Source organism: Bombina bombina, chromosome 1 (genome assembly GCF_027579735.1).
Source record: "Bombina bombina isolate aBomBom1 chromosome 1, aBomBom1.pri, whole genome shotgun sequence".
Taxonomy (NCBI): Eukaryota; Metazoa; Chordata; class Amphibia; order Anura; family Bombinatoridae; genus Bombina; species Bombina bombina.
In genome coordinates, this window is record NC_069499.1 from 159,882,078 (window position 1) to 159,901,964 (window position 19,887).

The following is a 19,887-nucleotide window of genomic DNA, read 5'->3' on the forward strand; positions in this document are numbered from 1 at the left end:
CTTTGCACTCAAGCGATCGACTTGCAGAATAGCATCACAAATGAAGGAATTGGCTATCTTTAAAACTATAATCTGTTCCTGAAACTCCTCCAAAGGAGTCTCTTCTAGAATCAATTCAGTTAAGGAGTCACCTTTATGTGGCGGCTCCAGCGACCTCCGCAATACTCACGGCTGGCTGCCACAGAAGGCTAAGTTGATGAAAAATTCTCCTTAAGTACCCCTCCCAATTTCTTATCCATGGGGTCCTTAAATGAGATACTATCCTCCAGGGGAATAGTAGTTCTCTTAGCCAGTGTAGAAATAGCACCATCCACCTTTGGAATAGTACTCCATAACTCCAGGATAGAGTCAGAAACTGGAAACATTCTTTTAAAATTTGAGGTAGGGGAGGAAGGAATCCCCTGTTTCTCCCATTTCTTGGAAATGATGTATGACATGCGAGCCGGAGCTGAAAAGACCTCCAGAAACTTGGGCTTAACATCAAACTCTATCCAGTTTTGGGATTTTGGAGCCTCAGATGGCATAGGCTTTGGGACATCCAAAGTAGCTAATACCTCCTTGAGTAATTAACGAAGGTGTTCAAGCTTAAATCTGAAATTAACCTCCTCTGACTCTACCGGGCTGTCCGAAGCCGAGTCAGAATCAGAGATCTCACCCTCAGAGGCTGCTGAGGAATGGTCATCCTCAGAGATTTATTATAAACTGACAAACGCAGTCTTGGTGTTATTAGAGTTTCCCACGTTAAAAACTTTTAATTTTCCTTTTACCTGCAATAGGTAAAGAACACAGCACAGCAGATTGAAGCTGTGCTGCAAAGTCTCCCCCAGAAAGAGACTGAGTTGAGCCGCAGGGCACTGCCAGTGCAACAACAAGGGACGGGGACTGAGGAGAAAGTTCAGGCATATAAAAGGGCAACAGAGTCTTGAGAGGTAGAGAGCTCTGAAAGGTTACATTTTTTAGAAGCAGCAAAGATTTAAATTTAGATTTTTTTAGGCTTTGACTGCAACATGGACAACAAGCAAGAAGAACATAACTGTGCAGGTGGTATTACATGATAATCACAATATAAACACTTAACCCCCAAAAGGTAAAGAGGGAACTTCTTTCCCCAAATCTGTTCTATCCTCCATATTGAGTAAAGGCTTCTCACAGATAGAATGAAAATAATAAAAACACTTTTTTTTTTAAATTAAAATTTAGATAAAAATGGCACTATATACACCCCAGCAGTGACTGGAAAGAACTTGCCAACCTCTCTCAAAAAGCGCTCTCCAGATATGAATGACAATGAAAATGACCTTCAGAAATCACAGATTTAAACAGCAATATGAAGCTAACTACCGCGCTGTCTTAATTTTCCCCCACCGTAGGAAAGTTAGGCATCACGTGACTTCCTAAGTGGAGAATCATAACGCTGAGGGAAAAAAAATGTAGCGAACAACAAAGCGGCGCAATTACTGTCTAGATTTAATCCAAAAAGAGGCCAGTTAACTGCGCTTCTTGGCGCTGTGTAAAAAAACACTTTGCAATAATAATTGCAATAAAAATTTTAACCCCATGATTGTGATAGTTTATCTAAGCCCAGATAGGATCGTTTTCAGCTAGGGACATTGAGACTAACAACGGATCTTGACAGCTATATGTAGCATAGTGCCTTGGGATTAATAAACTGCCCAAAATATAAATCCTTTATATGAGAGGGATAAAATATAAAGGCCCCAGGAGATTCAAAACTCCTCATAGTGTCCTCAAAGTACCTTTTTAGAGCCTCTGCTGTGGGGCAGACAGCACTTCCAGGTCTGACAGCTTCATCCAGACTTCTGAAAGGGACCTGAAGTAGAAATGAAAGCAGTGTAAAAAACAGTAATTGCCAGGTGGGGGTGTTAGCACAGATTGCTGGAAGGAGGACAGAGAAGTTCTTTGCGGCATTCAGCAGCTACCAATACTCTTAATAAGAGGTTTACATGGACACAGGATTAACCCCAGTCCTATGTTGAAGGGAAACTACCTAAACTAAATCCATCTTTCTGCAGAGCACCATCTTCACTTCCTCCTTGTTACAGAGGCAAAGAATGACTGGGGGAGTATGGGAAGTGGAAGGGATACTTAAAGGGACAGTACACTGTAAAATTGTTTTTCCATTAATGTATTTTAAATGACTTGTTATACCAACTGCAGAGTATAAAATATTTGAGAAATTCAATTTTCATGCTTATTTATGTATATAAAGTAGCCGATTTTGTGCTTTGAAACCACAGCCTATTACAATGGGTTGAACTTAAAGGTGATATCAGATCTCATTATGTTTTAAGTTTGTGTAAACAGACTTGCTTCCTTATCTTTTATTTGGCTGGAACACCAAAGCTCAATACATAGAGAGAACAATGGAAAATGATCATTTTATTACTTAAAAGTGTAAGCAGGGATAGAGGCGCCAATGGTGCAGGTAAATGGTGGTACAGATAGCAATAATAGCCCAGTATACACAGGGTACTCACATTTATTGAAGGCACTCACTTGTACCTATAGAGACGGGCTGGATTTTAGCAGCAATCCAGCTGGCTGATCCAGGGTGAACTGGCTGGTTCGTGGGTGTTAGAGTGCAGATACTCTAAAGTAGCATAGCAAGGCAGTACCATATATAAAACTGAGAGTGGGTTTATATAAAAAAAATGAATTTATTTAAAACATATAAAAAGGTATACCACTCATAACAGTGTTAAAAAAGTAATTGGTACATCAGGAATACATGCAACGCGTTTCTCAGTTAAAACTGTTTCCTCAGGCATGTTTCTAAACAAATATTTACTCCTTATATAGGGCTATGCTACTAAACACCCACACCCCACCCCCAACAATTGGCATGACACAGCCCAATCAGTATCCCTCATTCAAAATGGATCCACCCCTGTGGTGATATGATCATATAAATACTTAGATAAGGATGTAGTTACTTATAATATATATAGATGACCTTACTGCTTCTTAAATTGTGTGTATATGTATATAAATATTTCGCAGTGGCATAGTGTTTTTGTGGCTAACATTTGATGGTAACGAATGTTCGTCAATTCTGTGTTCTAATTGGATGTCCTAGCCGTCAATCATCGTGTATTAATAGGACCTGTGCTGTTTGCTTAGGATTCGTCTATGTAGCCGTCAATCAGATCAGCATCCTTATCTAAGTATTTATATGATCATATCACCACAGGGGTGGATCCATTTTGAATGAGGGATACTGATTGGTCTGTGTCATGCCAATTGTTGGGGGTGGGGTGTGGGTGTTGTTTAGTAGCATAGCCCTATATAAGGAGTAAATATTTGTTTAGAAACATGCCTGAGGAAACAGTTTTAACTGAGAAATGCGTCGCATGTATTCCTGATGTACCAATTACTTTTTTAACACTGTTATGAGTGGTATACCTTTTTATATGTTTTAAATAAACTCATTTTTTTATATAAACCCACTCTCAGTGTTATATATGGTACTGCCTTGCTATGCTACTTTAGAGTATCTGCACTCTAACACCCACGAACCAGCCAGTTCACCCTGGATCAGCCAGCTGGATTGCTGCTAAAATCCAGCCAGTCTCTATAGGTACAAGTGAGTGCCTTCAATAAATGTGAGTACCCTGTGTATACTGGGCTATTATTGCTATCTGTACCACCATTTACCTGCACCATTGGCGCCTCTATCCCTGCTTACACTTTTTAGATCTCCTCCCACTGGATGCTGATAGAGAGCTGCTTCCTAGTTCAGCCAGCTGGATTGCTGTTAAAACCCAGCCTGTGTCTACCGGCACAACTGAGTGCCTTCTCATATTGTGAGTACCTAGTGTTCACATACGTTTGTTATACCAAAAATCTCCATTGATCTGCACCATTGGCGCCTCTTTCTTGTTGCTTTTTCATTTTATTACTTAACTATCCTGCATCCCACTGAGAGTGTAATCTCTTCTGCTGGCTGTGTATACTTAGGCTATTCAATAGCCTATACTCCAGTATTAATTTGTTGTAGGTGGCGATACCACAGGCTAAATCAGCTATTTCAAATGCTGAAATAGGAGTAAAGGAGCTACTTGTAACCAATTTAATACACTCTAGCAGGTTAAAAGGATCATTGAGAATAATTTAAAGGGGAGAAATTTTTTGGGTGACCTGCCCCTTTAAAGGATTACTAACTTTTGCAATTTTCATTTAAAATGGACCCCACATTTCCAAAACACAAATATAAACAATATAAAAGTGACTTACTTTTATCCATAAACTAAGCTGCATAACGGCATAAAATATATTTTTAAAATTTGTTGGTGACGTCACGTAATCCAGCCCTCCGATATGGGCAGCACATGTCCCAAACCATTAGCCAATCTGATACTTAGTTTTTGCATATAATTATAACGTTTTGTCGTAATATTGCGCATTTAAATCCTTTCACTTGCGCATGCGTAATTGGTTTCCACATGCGTGATTGGTGCGGATTAATCGTATCTTACACCCAAAGTACTGGCGGCTCTACTGCATCCACAACCAAAATGAATACAGTGACTTATTCAGTGACATCCCGCATCTTCCAACCACGGTTGTCAGTCCGGATTTGACAACGCTATCAGATACAGAGTGAGTATGGAAAGGATTAAAAATTCGGTGACATTTTCTTCTAAACTGTACTTTTTAGAATCATGAAGGGCATTATAAATGTGTTTATTATAGTACTTTCTTTTGATCCATGCTTAGTTTTTTTGTGACTGCAGTGTCCCTTTAAGCTTTGGCTGGGGTGTCTTTGCCTGCTTCTGGCGGCCAGGTGTTGAATTTCCCATCAATAATGAATGGAATCGTGGACTCTCCATGTCATTGGAAAGAAAATGGAAGTCTGGCTAGGAAAAATGATAATACAATAGTAACTAAATTTTGATATCCAGGCTTTATTTTTCAAATTCCTTTCATACTACTTAGCTATGCTTTTTAACAAAGGATACCAAAAAAAACAAAGACAATTAAATAGAAGTTGTTTAAAATTGTATGCTCTATCTGAAATCATGAAAGAAACCTTTTGGGTTTCAGGTCACTTTAAATGCATCTTTTAATGTATTGTAATTGCCTCAAATTTGAACTTTTGTGCTGGGTGTTTTGAAAGAAAGAAAAAAAATCACCACAAATAAGCATGGAGATTTTAACATCTATAAAGCTTTGATTATTGATATGACAAACAAATTTAAAATCAATTATTTGAAAGCGCATACTATAGTATAAAAGAGCGGATTTATTGAAAAGTCCCAAAAAGTTACAGAACGTCAAACTAGTGTCCCCATTCATAGTGGAAGTACAGCGCTGTTATAATACTAGTTAATCCTAGTCAAAAGATTTTTGACCACAGTTATTTTGCTAGAGATCATCTGCTAAGCATGAAGACAGTACCTCCAAGCATCTCCCTGTTCAAAGAATAACTTTGTCCTGATGAAAGGAAAGGCACATATCTCTTACAGAGAGGGCTTGAAGTTCTGAAACTTGACGAGCTAAATACATAGCCACCAGAAAAACTGTCCTCAAAGTAAGGAACCAGGAGGAAACTTCACAAATTGGTTCAAATGGATCTTAAATAAGGGCTTCTAAAACTAATGGCAAATCCAAGGAAGGAACATTTATAGAAAAGGGTTGGATATGAGCCAAAGCTTGGAAAAATGTAACTACTAAAAAGGATCTTGAGCTCATTTAACTCCAGAAATAGCATAAATGGCTGAAACTTGAACCTTTACAGTTCAAGCAATAATGCCCGGAAGAAATCCATCATGCAAAAATTCAAGTAAATGAGGAAGTTGAATTGAAGCGGTAGAAGCTTGATGACTGATCATCCAAGTAGAAAAAAGCATCCCAAACTATAATAAACCCTAAAAGTAGAACATTTACTGGCCTACAATAAAGTTTCAATAACAGAAGTAGAAATATTAATTTGACGTAATCTGGAGATTTGAGCAACCATGCCGTCAACTTGAACATTTGCAGTCTTGGATGGAGTATGGGACCTTGACATAGCATGTCCTGAGGAACTTGAAGATACTAAGGAGGAAGAATTGCCATTCTCTGAACCAGAGGAAAACTATGGCCTGAAAAGAAAAACGTTTATCAGTTTGAAAGGCCAATCCTGCAGAAAGGCATCCACCCCTAAGGCTTGAGGTGTTGATAGACGGCTGAAAAACTCTGGCCACTTGATTGTTGACGGTGGCCACAAAATATCTGGCATTCCCCATCTGCTGGTTATCATTTGAAACAAATGACTGTTGAGTTCCATTGCAGAAATTATCTGTCTGCTTAGAAAATCTGCTACAACATTCTCCTGAACTGGAACATGAACAGCTTCTATGAGCTGAACATTGCGCTGAGCCCAAATGAATACTGGAGCTACCTCCTTCAAAACAGACTGACTTCTTGTTCCTCTCTGGAACTGAGTGTATGCTTTTACTGACCTCCCCTTCAAATAATCTTGAAAATGCAGAAGAGCAAGATGAACAGCTTTTATTTCCAGAAGATTGGATGGAAGGGACTGAGTGAGACCTTCCCAGAATCCCTGAGCAAAAGTTCTGTTGCAGATGGCCCCCCATCCTAACTTGCATCTGTTTGAATTAGAACCCAATCTGGTTCCTTTAAAGGAAGACCCCAGGAAAGATTTTGAATCTGATACCACCAATGGAGATTTCTTCAAAGTCTCTGGAAATGGAATCTGAAAAGACAGACTAATTATTTTCTTGTAAAAACATAGGAAATTATTTTGAAAGGGACGCATCCTCCATCTTGCCCATTTGACAACATGAATTACTGTGACCCAATAGCTTCATCCACTGGTGAGCTGATAGATACTTCATATGTAGCAGACTTAGAAAGTACTTCCTCAGAAACAGAATTTTTAGTTGTAGAAGAGACACCACTCCTCAGAGTGTTGAAATGAGTCACCAGAAACGCTAAATCTTGAGATGTAAGAAAAAAGGTTGAAGTGTGTGAGAACACACCAAACCTTCAGGGGGCGCTCTTTCCCTTACATACACACTATTGAGCCAAACTGTGCTGGGCTATGTTGGTTCTGCTTCTCTCATTCTAGGACAAGCTTGGATATATTTTGCAAGGATTCCTTTTTCAACTCCTGGCTGCGTTCTACCAGTTTGCTGGGCAACTGTGAGGTCCAGTCTGCTTATTTTGCACTTTTCGGGTGCAATTTGTTTGTGAGTATATATCTCCTTGCCTAATCGAATCCACTTTGTGCTTTTGGTATTAGGCCATTAGGCGCCTCTGTGTTAATCTCTTCCAAATCTTGAGATGGAATTAAAGGACTCTTTGGGAAACGTATGATCCATCCGTGATCTTTAAGATATTGAATCAGAATTCTAATGTGGACATTTGCCTATTGCAAAGAATCGGCAATTAAGGAGCATGTAGTCTAAATAATGAATGACAAATAGACCCCGTTAGATATAATTCTGCCACAAGAGGAACAAGAACCTTTGTGAACACCCTTGGAGCTGTTGAGATGCCAAATGGTAAGGCTGCAAAACTGAAAGTGTTGATTGCCCACTGCAAACCTCAGATGTTTTATGTGTGCGTCTGCTAAATGGGTGTTGAAATAAGTGATTCAAATTTATTACGGAAATAGCAGAATCCATCTTGACAGACTGGACTACCAGAAAAGAGTTTAGTCTCCAAAAATCCAGGATTGGTTTCCAATTCCCTTTTTCTTTATCAGGAAGAGTGAGGAGTAAATCCCAGATTCAGGCTGTAAACAGGTACTCTCTGAATAACTTGATCCTTTAACAACTTGATGATAAACTCATGAATAACTTCCATTTTTGCTGAATCCTTGGGAGTGGCAAATTCTCCAAGTGAGGTAAAAGAGGCTTCTTCCTGAATTCTATATAGTGACGTCACAGTGAAGTTGGTGGCCTACACAAGACAACTGCGGATAAAGCGTCCACTGCCTGCACAGTGCTGCAGTGCCCACAGGACAACAAATATATCACAGTCCCTGAAGGCAAGTATAACCAACAGGGGAGCCAACTAATGCCCACACACAAAACGCTGCCAATGATAGCATTGGAAAATGGAGAGGGACTCCCAGCTCTGTCTACCTTAGAGGCAGGACAGAACTAGGAGGAGGGGGAGTAATGTCTGAGAGTTCCCTTTATACAGGTAACTAGGGGAGTGGGCAGTTCTGTCCATGACCCATCGGGCAGGGGTTCTCACTGGTAAATATTCCTACCAGAGAGGGCCAAGATATCTTTATTTCTTGGTGCATAGGTCGTGGTTTTTCTTGGCATGCTTTTAGAACTCCTAGAATTTTGCAGTTTCTACAGGATGGTCTGGATAAGGGCCAAACTGTCAGTTCTTTGAAGGAGCAGATTTCTGCTCTTTTAGTTTTGTTTCATAGGAACATTGCTAATCTACCCGACATTCATGGTTTTGTTCAGGCTTTGGTTCATATAAAGCCTGTTATGAAGCCAATTTCTCCACCTAGGAATCTTAATTTGATGTTAGGGATAGTCTAGTCAAAATTAAACTTTTATGATTCAGATAGAAAGTTGCCTAAAATTGCTTGCTCTAATTTACTCCTATTATCAATTTTTCTTCATTTTCTTAGTATCTTTAGTTGAAAAGGCAGGAATATAAGCTTAAAGGGCCAGTGTACACAGCAATCACAAGTCTATGTTCCTAAAGGAAATACAGTGACTAAAAATATTAGATATATATAGTTAAACTTGCTAACAATAGATTTTGGAAATTTTAGCTTTTTATTCCTGTTCCTGTGAGTATTATCCAGTGCTGGCACTCCCCCGGGAAAGGGCTGAGCTGTGCTTTAGTCTAGCATGCCCACCCTCCAATCATAGGCTATATGCAAATTCCTATGTCAAATGAACATTAGAAATGTGCCTGCACAAATCCTCTCTAATTCTTGCTAAACAATGAAAATGTATCACCTTAAAATTCCTATGAGTAATAAACATCAGCTTTGACTGCAGACATCTCCTCTGTAAGATTGACGAGACTGGGACAGGCCGAAGAACAATACGGGCAAGACGAGCAGAGAAATCACTTCAGCTAAACTTCTCACAGCGTTTAGTGAACCGATCAGGAGAACAACGTACTAGCTAGCAGGCTGGGAGAAGTTTAGATGAAGGGATTTCTCTGCTTGTCTTGCCGTATCTTTCCACAGCCTGTCCCAGTCTTCTCAATCTTACAGAGACTATGTCTGCAGTCAAAGCTATGACGTTTATTACACATAGGAATTTTTTTAAAGGTGATGCATTTTTCATTGCTTAGTGGGCAATACAGAGCAGCCACGGCATCTAAGCAAGTACAACAGCTATACAATGTATTGAAAAATAACGTGTGCTCATCATCAGGCAGCTTTTTAAAAATAGCTTTAGGAGAGGATGGCACATGAGCAATGCAATGAGGGGGATAACAGCAGACTGGCCGTATGGCCAGAAAATATTCTAAGGGGTTTAGGCAACGGAATTCGTAAACAGACATTTCATAAAAATATTTCTTAATACAGAGCATGATTAAAACAGAATGTTCAGTACCACTATACTCAACTATTACTGCTATTGTGTTTAACAATTTAACACTTTTTGGGTAAACTGTTCCTTTAAGATTTTTGGTGGCTACATTTAGACACCAATCAGCAAGCACTACCCAGGTTCTGAACCAAAAATGGTCCAGCTCTTAACCTTACATTTAAATAAAGATACCAAGAGAATGAAGAAAAATTGATAATAGGACTAAATTAGAAAGTTGCTTAAAATTGCATTCTCTATCCGAGTCATGAAAGTTTAATTTTGACTAGACTATTCCTTTAAGCTTCTTTCTTGGAAGGTTTTAGAACGTTTGACTATTTCTTCTGCTAGAAGAGTTTCTGAATTATCAGCTCTTTCTTGTGGTTTCTTCTTATCTTATTTTTCATCAGGATAATACACACACACACACACACACACACAAATATATACACAAACACACATACATACATAGTAGAACAAAATGTGGCAGGCACACCAAATCATGCAGATAATTATTTTATTAAAGCATCAGGCAACAGTATAGAGCATTGTTTCGGGGGTCCCGCCCTAACATAGGGCTCCTAAAACATTAGGTGACCTGTAAAACCCTATAATATACAACTCTGGGTATTTTACTCATTGAAGTCCAGAATACAGAAACATGTAACGGTATATGTATGCTATTAACATTTTACTGGTATACTGTATATGCATGTTTATAATCAGAATACATTTGTGAAGTACTAAATACAGTCTCACTTCTATTGCATCTAATTTAATATTTATTTAAAACACTCATTTTTATTCAAGTGTTTTGAGTCAACTCAAAAGTTTTTATAGTAAAAAAAAAATAATAAAAAAAATATATATAGATGTGTGTGTTCATGAGCACGTTATCTATATGGCCCACATGAACTAGCAGTCTCCTATTAAAAGCAAATAAAAAAGCATGTGATTAAGAGGCTGTCTGTAGTGGCTTAGAAACAGGCAGAAATTTAGAGGTTTAAATGTTATAAAGTATGTTAATATAACAATGTTGGTTGTGCAAAGCTGGGGAATGGGTAGTAAAGGCATTTTCTATCTTTTAAACAATAACAATTTTAGTGTTGACTGTCCCTTTAAAGTGATCCTATAAACGTTTTGTTGCTTATTCTGTAAAGTTAACGGTGCGCAATTTCATATCATAGATGGTTTCACGAATATAGTAGAGTTACTGGTTTTATTACTATTTTAATATAAAACTGAAAGGAAATTATAAGAAGAAAATGGCAGAGCAGATTTTTAGGCAAAAAACAGAATTTATGTTTACCTGATAAATTTCTTTCTCCAACGGTGTGTCCGGTCCACGGCGTCATCCTTACTTGTGGGATATTCTCTTCCCCAACAGGAAATGGCAAAGAGCCCAGCAAAGCTGGTCACATGATCCCTCCTAGGCTCCGCCTACCCCAGTCATTCGACCGACGTTAAGGAGGAATATTTGCATAGGAGAAACCATATGGTACCGTGGTGACTGTAGTTAAAGAAAATAAAATATCAGACCTGATTAAAAAAAAAAAAACCAGGGCGGGCCGTGGACCGGACACACCGTTGGATAAAGAAATTTATCAGGTAAACATAAATTCTGTTTTCTCCAACATAGGTGTGTCCGGTCCACGGCGTCATCCTTACTTGTGGGAACCAATACCAAAGCTTTAGGACACGGATGAAGGGAGGGAGCAAATCAGGTCACCTAAATGGAAGGCACCACGGCTTGCAAAACCTTTCTCCCAAAAATAGCCTCAGAAGAAGCAAAAGTATCAAACTTGTAAAATTTGGTAAAAGTGTGCAGTGAAGACCAAGTCGCTGCCCTACATATCTGATCAACAGAAGCCTCGTTCTTGAAGGCCCATGTGGAAGCCACAGCCCTAGTGGAATGAGCTGTGATTCTTTCGGGAGGCTGCCGTCCGGCAGTCTCGTAAGCCAATCTGATGATGCTTTTAATCCAAAAAGAGAGAGAGGTAGAAGTTGCTTTTTGACCTCTCCTTTTACCTGAATAAACAACAAACAAGGAAGATGTTTGTCTAAAATCCTTTGTAGCATCTAAATAGAATTTTAGAGCGCGAACAACATCCAAATTGTGCAACAAACGTTCCTTCTTTGAAACTGGTTTTGGACACAGAGAAGGTACGATAATCTCCTGGTTAATGTTTTTGTTAGAAACAACTTTTGGAAGAAAACCAGGTTTAGTACGTAAAACCACCTTATCTGCATGGAACACCAGATAAGGAGGAGAACACTGCAGAGCAGATAATTCTGAGACTCTTCTAGCAGAAGAAATCGCAACTAAAAACAAAACTTTCCAAGATAATAACTTAATATCAACGGAATGTAAGGGTTCAAACGGAACCCCCTGAAGAACTGAAAGAACTAAATTGAGACTCCAAGGAGGAGTCAAAGGTTTGTAAACAGGCTTGATTCTAACCAGAGCCTGAACAAAGGCTTGAACATCTGGCACAGCTGCCAGCTTCTTGTGAAGTAATACCGACAAGGCAGAAATCTGTCCCTTCAGGGAACTTGCAGATAATCCTTTTTCCAATCCTTCTTGAAGGAAGGATAGAATCCTAGGAATCTTAACCTTGTCCCAAGGGAATCCTTTAGATTCACACCAACAGATATATTTTTTCCAAATTTTGTGGTAAATCTTTCTAGTCACAGGCTTTCTGGCCTGAACAAGAGTATCGATCACAGAATCTGAGAATCCTCGCTTCGATAAAATCAAGCGTTCAATCTCCAAGCAGTCAGCTGGAGTGAAACCAGATTCGGATGTTCGAACGGACCCTGAACAAGAAGGTCTCGTCTCAAAGGTAGCTTCCAAGGTGGAGCCGATGACACACTCACCAGATCTGCATACCAAGTCCTGCGTGGCCACGCAGGAGCTATCACTTTAAATTTTAAACTGAACACACTTTATTACTGCAATTGCGAAAAAACATGAAGGAATTGTTCAAAATTCACCAAATTTTCACCACAGCGTCTTAAAGCCTTGAAAATATTGCACACCAATTTTGGAAGCTTTAACCCTTAAAATAACGGAACCGGAGCCGTTTTAAGCTTTAAACCCCTTTACAGTCCCTGGTATCTGCTTTGCTGAGACCCAACCAAACCCAAAGGGGAATACGATACCAAATGACGCCTTCAGAAGTCTTTTATAAGTATCAGAGCTCCTCTCACATGCGACTGCATGCCATGCCTCTCAAAAACAAGTGCGCAACACCGGCGCGAAAATGAGACTCTGCCTATGCTTTGGGAAAGCCCCTAAAGAATAAGGTGTCTAAAACAGTGCCTGCCGATATTATTAAATCAAAATACCCAGAATAAATGATTCCTCAAGGCTAAATAAGTGTTAATATCAATCGATTTAGCCCAAAAAAAGTCTACAGTTTAAATAAGCCCTTGTGAAGCCCTTATTTACAATCGTAATAAACATGGCTTACCGGATCCCATAGGGAAAATGACAGCTTCCAGCATTACATCGTCTTGTTAGAATGTGTCATACCTCAAGCAGCAAGAGACTGCAAACTGTTCCCCCAACTGAAGTTAATTGCTCTCAACAGTCCTGTGTGGAACAGCCATGGATTTTAGTTACGGTTGCTAAAATCATTTTCCTCATACAAACAGAATTCTTCATCTCTTTTCTGTTTCTGAGTAAATAGTACGTACCAGCACTATTTGAAAATAACAAACTCTTGATTGAATAATGAAAAACTACAGTTAAACACTAAAAAACTCTAAGCCATCTCCGTGGAGATGTTGCCTGTACAACGGCAAAGAGAATGACTGGGGTAGGCGGAGCCTAGGAGGGATCATGTGACCAGCTTTGCTGGGCTCTTTGCCATTTCCTGTTGGGGAAGAGAATATCCCACAAGTAAGGATGACGCCGTGGACCGGACACACCTATGTTGGAGAAACATCTATGCAATGTTGCCGAGATCTATATCAGTATCTATTCAATAACTTTTAAACATATAAAAGGGACAGCGATTCAGACAGAGCATGCAGTTTTAAACAACGTTCCCATTTTACTTTATCTAATTTGTTTTGGTCTCTTGATATCCTGTTTAGAGTAAACCTAAGTAGGCTGAAAGCTATTTAGGAGCGTACACGTTTCTTTAGCAGTCTATGGCAGCAGTTTAAGTAACTTTGTATAACATTGCTATAACCAATGTTGCAAACACTGCTGCCAGATGGCTAAAGTCACAAGAACGCTCCTGAGTTCACCTAAAATTAACTCTTTAAAATGGATATGAAACTGAAGATTTTTGTTTGATGATTTAGATAGAGCATGCAATTTTAAACAAATTTCCAATTTACTTTGGTTATCAAATTTGCTTAGTTATCTTTTGTTGCAAAGAAAATTTAGGTAGGCTCAGGAGCAGCAAAGCACTACTGGGAGCTAGCTGCTGATTGGTGGCTGTACATATATGCCCCTTGTCTTTGGCTTATATTATGTGTTCAGCTAGCTCCCAGAAGTGCATTGCTGCTCCTTTAAAGTATACCAAGAGATCAAAGCACATTTGACAGTAGTAAATTGCAAAGTTGATTAAAATTATATGCTCTATTTTAATAACAAAATATTTTTGGGGGTTTCATGTACCCTTTATAAAAAAAAAAAAAAGGATACAAAGAGAACTAAACAATAATAAAATACATTGGAAAGTTACAATTGTGTGCTCTGTTCAATCAATTTAAGTTCAATTTTCACTTTACTGTCCCTTTAAAAGAAATAGCAGGTTTACCAGAAACAGTACAGTAAATTAAGCTCAAATTGTAATTCCTGCCCAGCTGCTTCTCTTTAAAGGGCTTAATGTTGTTACTTATAGAAATATTGTGAATTATTGTGTCAAATGAATTGAGAATGAACACTGCACATACAAGCTACCAATGTCATTTCAACAAAACGCTACATATTAGATGTATAGATGGGCACTTACCGTGTTCTATGGCGTTAACACGTCTATTAGTGATTTTAATGGCTTCATCCAGTGTAACAAAAGATGTCTAGAATACAATACATTAAAATTCACAAATCAGTTGTGTTGATATTGTGTCAAGCTAAATGCAAAGGTCTCAGCAATAAATGTAGTTTTTATACCTAGAGATACGGTTCAGGCTCTTACAATGTTTTGAGTCAGGGCAGAAAAAAATAAAATAATATTGTATGTGTCCCAACCACAGTGCCTATGTTGTTCATAATGCACATTATAAAGGGAGTTAGTGAGCATGCTGCAAACCTATGGGATCATCCTCGTACCTGCAAGCCTATCCAGTGGGTGACCCTTTTTGTCCATTTCTTATTAAAAGCTCTCACTATAAAATGTCAGTTATGCACAAAACCCAACAATTATCAGTCATATATATTCACATCAAATGATTTGCGAGTTTAATAATATTATTATTCTTCAAATTTACTCATTACCAAGAAGCTAGATATTTGATCTCATACACTATATCTAATCTATTACAATCAACACTGTATTGACAATTTGATACGAACAAGCTGTGCATGGAAAGGCTTTAAAGGGATATGAAACCCAAATGTTTTCTTTCATGATTCAGACAGAGCATACATTTTAAAATACAAAAGAAGCTCCAATTTATTTTTATTATCAAATTTGCTTAGTTCTCATGTTCTTTTTGTTGACAAACGTGTGTACGCTCCTGAACTTACCTTCCAAGAAAACAAAGAACATGTGATAATAGAAGTAAATTGGAAAGTTTTATTTATTGATTTTTTAAATTGTATGGTCTATCTGAATTATGAAAGAAAAAATATTGGATTTTATGTCCATTTAAGCCCCACCCATATGTGGCTTTACCAGGGTAGGGACCCTTTGTTTGTCTGCTCCCTCTATTAATAAAGTCTTGTTTATTATGGTAAAATTCCTGTAGCAATAATCACAGTTAGCCTCAGAAGTGCTATCGCTTCTGTCATATTCTAATATGTTCAAAAATCACATAAAATAAATCAAAATGGAACAAAGAAATTATCAGGTAGGGATGGACTAAGCAATCTGGCAAATAAGACCTGGACCGAGGGCCTGGCACAAAGGGGGGCCCCACCAGTGGTGTAGCCAAGGTAGCAGATCACCATGTGCTTGTAGTAACTAAGCAGGGGGAGAGGGAGTCTGTTGCTCTGGCAGTGTGTGGTTGGTCACTGAAAGTTGAGGGACTTGTCACCGGCCCTCGTGTTTGTGGTCCATGGAGGTTGGAAGGCCCTGGTAAGACCGGGGCATTGAAGCAGGGGGACGATGGAGTGGCATAGGAGGCACTTCTCTTAATTTGTCCCGGGGGGTCGGGGGGAGGCTGCTTGGTCTCAGTCCATCCCGGTTATCAGGTAATATTCATGCTGTTTACTACTCTTAATTCTGGCTACCGGATAACACACATCTTTATAAAACTGCATGACCACTTTAAACAATTTAATATTGGTATTAATTGAAATCATTATACATATAACACAAATAGGAGAAATGCTTTGTGATATCCTTCTGTTTTCATTAGGTAAATATGTACAGAGACATATCAGACCTGCAAAGATGCCAGCTCTACCAACAGCTCTACTGCCTTGGCATAGTTCCTCTTCAGTTTAGCCAGCTGTTCACCTCCTCTAGCAAGTCCCGTTAATTCATAACCTGACAGATAAAACAGAGCTTTAAAAAAGTGCTACTGATGAAGTTAAATAATTTATATATTTTGGTTTGTAAAAAGAACAGCATTTAAGAATGGTCTTATACTCACTATCTCCTCCTTCCTGATAATGCTCGAATACTGGCAAAGTGACACCTGGAAAACAAAAATTCCATCCCATTGTATTTATGAAGAAGGCATTTAAATTCCAATCAATCAATCAGTCTATCTATCATGCTAATAGATAAAGCAGCATTTAGCAACAACAACAACAACCACCTTACACAGCTTATGTGTGCTCTGTAGGATAACACAAAGCCCAGTTGAAAGTACTGGTAAATATATAAACAGTTCAAACACAAGTTGTACAGAAACGTAATTTGCATAAATATATATGTACTGCTCTATTTTGTACAACTTGTAGAACTTAGTGATTGTACAGACATCTTTAGGAAATTACACATATCAGTATTTTTATGGTGTGCTCTAAACTGGAAGTGAGCTCGTTCATCATTTTTTAATTTTTTTTACATAGTTCGGACACAAAACACTATGCAATCTGAAATGGTGTAAAGGCCAATAAAAAAACATAATTTATGCTTACCTGATAAATTTATTTCTCTTGTAGTGTATCCAGTCCACGGATCATCCATTACTTATGGGATATATTCTCCTTCCCAACAGGAAGCTGCAAGAGTCCACCCACAGCAAAGCTGCTATATAGCTCCTCCCCTAACTGCCATTACCAGTCATTCGACCGAAAACATGCAGAGAAAGGAAAACCATAGGGTGCAGTGGTGACTGTAGTTTAATGGAAAAATTACCTGCCTTAAAGTGACAGGGCGGGCCGTGGACTGGATACACTACAAGAGAAATAAATTTATCAGGTAAGCATAAATTATGTTTTCTCTTGTTAAGTGTATCCAGTCCACGGATCATCCATTACTTATGGGATACCAATACCAAAGCTAAAGTACACGGATGATGGGAGGGACAAGGCAGGTACTTAAACGGAAGTTACCACTGCCTGTAAAAAACCCTTTCTCCCAAAAATAGCCTCCGAAGAAGCAAGGTATCAAATTTGTTAAATTTGAAAAAGTATGAAACGCAGACCAAGACTCCGTCTTGTAATCTGTTCAACAGAAGCCACATTTAAAAAAGGCCTAAGTGAAAACCACAGCTCTAGTAGAATGAGCTGTAATCCCTTCAGGAGGCTGCTGTCCAGCAGTCTCATAAGCTAAATGAATTATGCTTTTTAACCAAAAAGACAGAGAGGCTGCTGAAGTCCTTTGACCTCTCCTCTGTCCAGAATAGACAACAAACAAGGTGAATGTTTGATGAAAATCTGTAGTAGCTTGTAAGTAAAACTTTAAAACACGAACCACGTCCAAATTGTGTAATAGACGTTCCTTCTTTGAAGAAGGATTAGGATACAAGGATGGAACAACAATCTCTTGAGTGATATTCTTGTTAGATACCACCTTAGGTAAAAACCCAGGTTGGTACACAGGACTACCTTATCCGTACGGAGAACCAGATAAGGAGAATCACATTGCAACGCAGATAACTCGGAGACTCTATGAGCCGAGGAAATAGTTACCAAAAAGGAACTTTCCAAGATAGAAGTTTGATATCTATGGAATGAAAAGGTTCAAATGGAACTCCTTGAAGAACCTTAAGAACCAGCTTTAAGCTCCATGGCGGAGCAACATTTTTAACCACAGGCTTGGTTCTAACCAAAGCCTGACCAAATGCCTGAACGTCTAGAATACCTGCCAGACGCTTGTGCAAAAGAATAGACAGAGTAGAAATCTGTCCTTTTAAAGAACTAGCTGACAACCCTTTTCTCAAAATCATCTTGGAGAAAAGATAATATCCTGGGAATCCAGACTTTACTCCATGAGTAACCCTTGGATTCATAACAATAAGATATTTACACCATATCTTATGTTAAATTTTCCTAGAGACAGGCTTTTATGCCTGTATTAAGGTATCAATTACTGACTCGGAGAAGCCATGCTTTGATAACATCAAGCGTTCTGTCTCCAGGCAGTCCATCTCAGATTAGTTATATTTAGATGGTTGAAAAGACCCTGAGGTAGAGGGTCCTGTCTCAGAAGCAGAGACCGTGGTGGAAAGGATGACATGTCCACCAGATCTGCATACCAGGTCCTGCGTGGCCACGCAGGCACTGTCAAAAGCACCAAAGCACTCTCCTGCTTGATCTTGTGCAAACCCCTCCGGAGGGAATTCCCACTCCCCCGGATGAAAAGTCTGACGACTTAGAAAATCTGCCTCCCAGTTCTCAACACCTGGGATAGGGATAGCTTTTAGACAAGAGTGAGTCTCTGTCCAGTGAATTATTTTAAGACTTCTAACATTGCTAGGGAACTTCTGTTCCCCCTTGATGGTTGATGTAAGCCACAGTCGTGATATTGTCCGACTGAAATATGATGTACCTCAGAGTTGCTAACTGAGGCCAAGTCTGAAAAGCATGGAATATCGCTCCCAGTTCCAGAATATTCATTAGAAGGAGGGTCTCCTCCTGAGTCCACTATCCCTGAGCCTTCAGGGAGTTCCAGACTGTATCCCAACCTAAAAGGCTGGCATCTGTTGTAACAATTGTCCCATCTGACCTGCGGAAGGTCATACCCTTGGACAGATGGACCCGAGATAGTCACCAGAGAAGAGAATCTCTGGTTTCTTGGTCCGGATTTAACAGGAGAACAAATCTGTGTAATCCCCGTTCCTCTGGCTGAGCATGCATAGTTGCAGTGGTCTGAAATGTAGGCGTGCAAACGGTACTATGTCCCTTGCCGCTACCATTAAGCCGATTACATTCATGTACTGAGCCACCAAAGGGCGCGGATGGAATGAAGAACACGGCAGAAATTTAGAAACTTTGACAACCTGGACTCCGTCAGGTAAATTTTAATTTCTACAAAATCTATCAGAATCCCTAGGAGGGAATCCCTTGATATTGGGGATAGAGAACTCTTTCCTTGTTCACTTTCCACCCATGCGATCTCAGAAATGCCAGTACTACGTCCGTATGAGACTTGGCAACTTGGATGTTTGACGCCTGTATCAGGATGTCGTCTAAATAAGGGGCCACTTCTATGCCCCGCGGCCTAAGGACCGCCAAAGTGACCCCAGAACCTCCATAAAGATTCTAGGGGCTGTAGTTAACCCAAAGGAAAGAGCTACAAACTGGTAATGCCTGTCTAGAAAGGCAAACCTGAAAAACCTATGGTGATCTTTATGCATCGTAATGTGAGGATAAGCATCCTTCAAATCCATTGTAGTCCTCTATTGACTCTCCTGGATCATAGTTAAGATGGTACGAATAGTTTCCATCTTAAATGATAGAATTCTAAAGAATTTGTTTAAGATCTTTTAGATCCAAAATAGGTCTGAAGGTTTCCTTTCCTTGGGAACCACAAACCGATTTGAGGAAAACTGTGTCCCTGTTCCTCTATTGGAACTCAATGGGTCACGTACACAATGCAAGAATGTCTCTTTCTTTATCTGGTTTGCAGATAAATGTGAAAGGCAAAAACTCCCCTTTTTTGGGGGGGAAAGCTTTGAAATCCAGAAGATATCTCTGGGGTATAATTTCCAATGCCCAGGGATCCTGGGCATCTCTTGCCCACGCCTGGGCGAAGAATGAAGTCTGCCC

The 19,887-nt window shown here is 39.3% G+C and overlaps 1 protein-coding gene across 1 annotated transcript in view; it reads right to left on the bottom strand.

Moving 5' to 3' along the window:
• Positions 1 to 19,887, bottom strand: part of ATP6V1D (ATPase H+ transporting V1 subunit D) — a 101,017-nt gene that overhangs the window by 55,134 nt on the left and 25,996 nt on the right. Inside the window, exons 5-7 of the mRNA XM_053697685.1 lie at positions 16,320 to 16,364; positions 16,110 to 16,213; positions 14,513 to 14,579 (exon numbers count right to left, since the gene is read on the bottom strand). Coding sequence (XP_053553660.1) covers positions 14,513 to 14,579; positions 16,110 to 16,213; positions 16,320 to 16,364 — 216 coding nt within the window. The remainder of the gene's footprint in view (positions 1 to 14,512; positions 14,580 to 16,109; positions 16,214 to 16,319; positions 16,365 to 19,887) is intronic.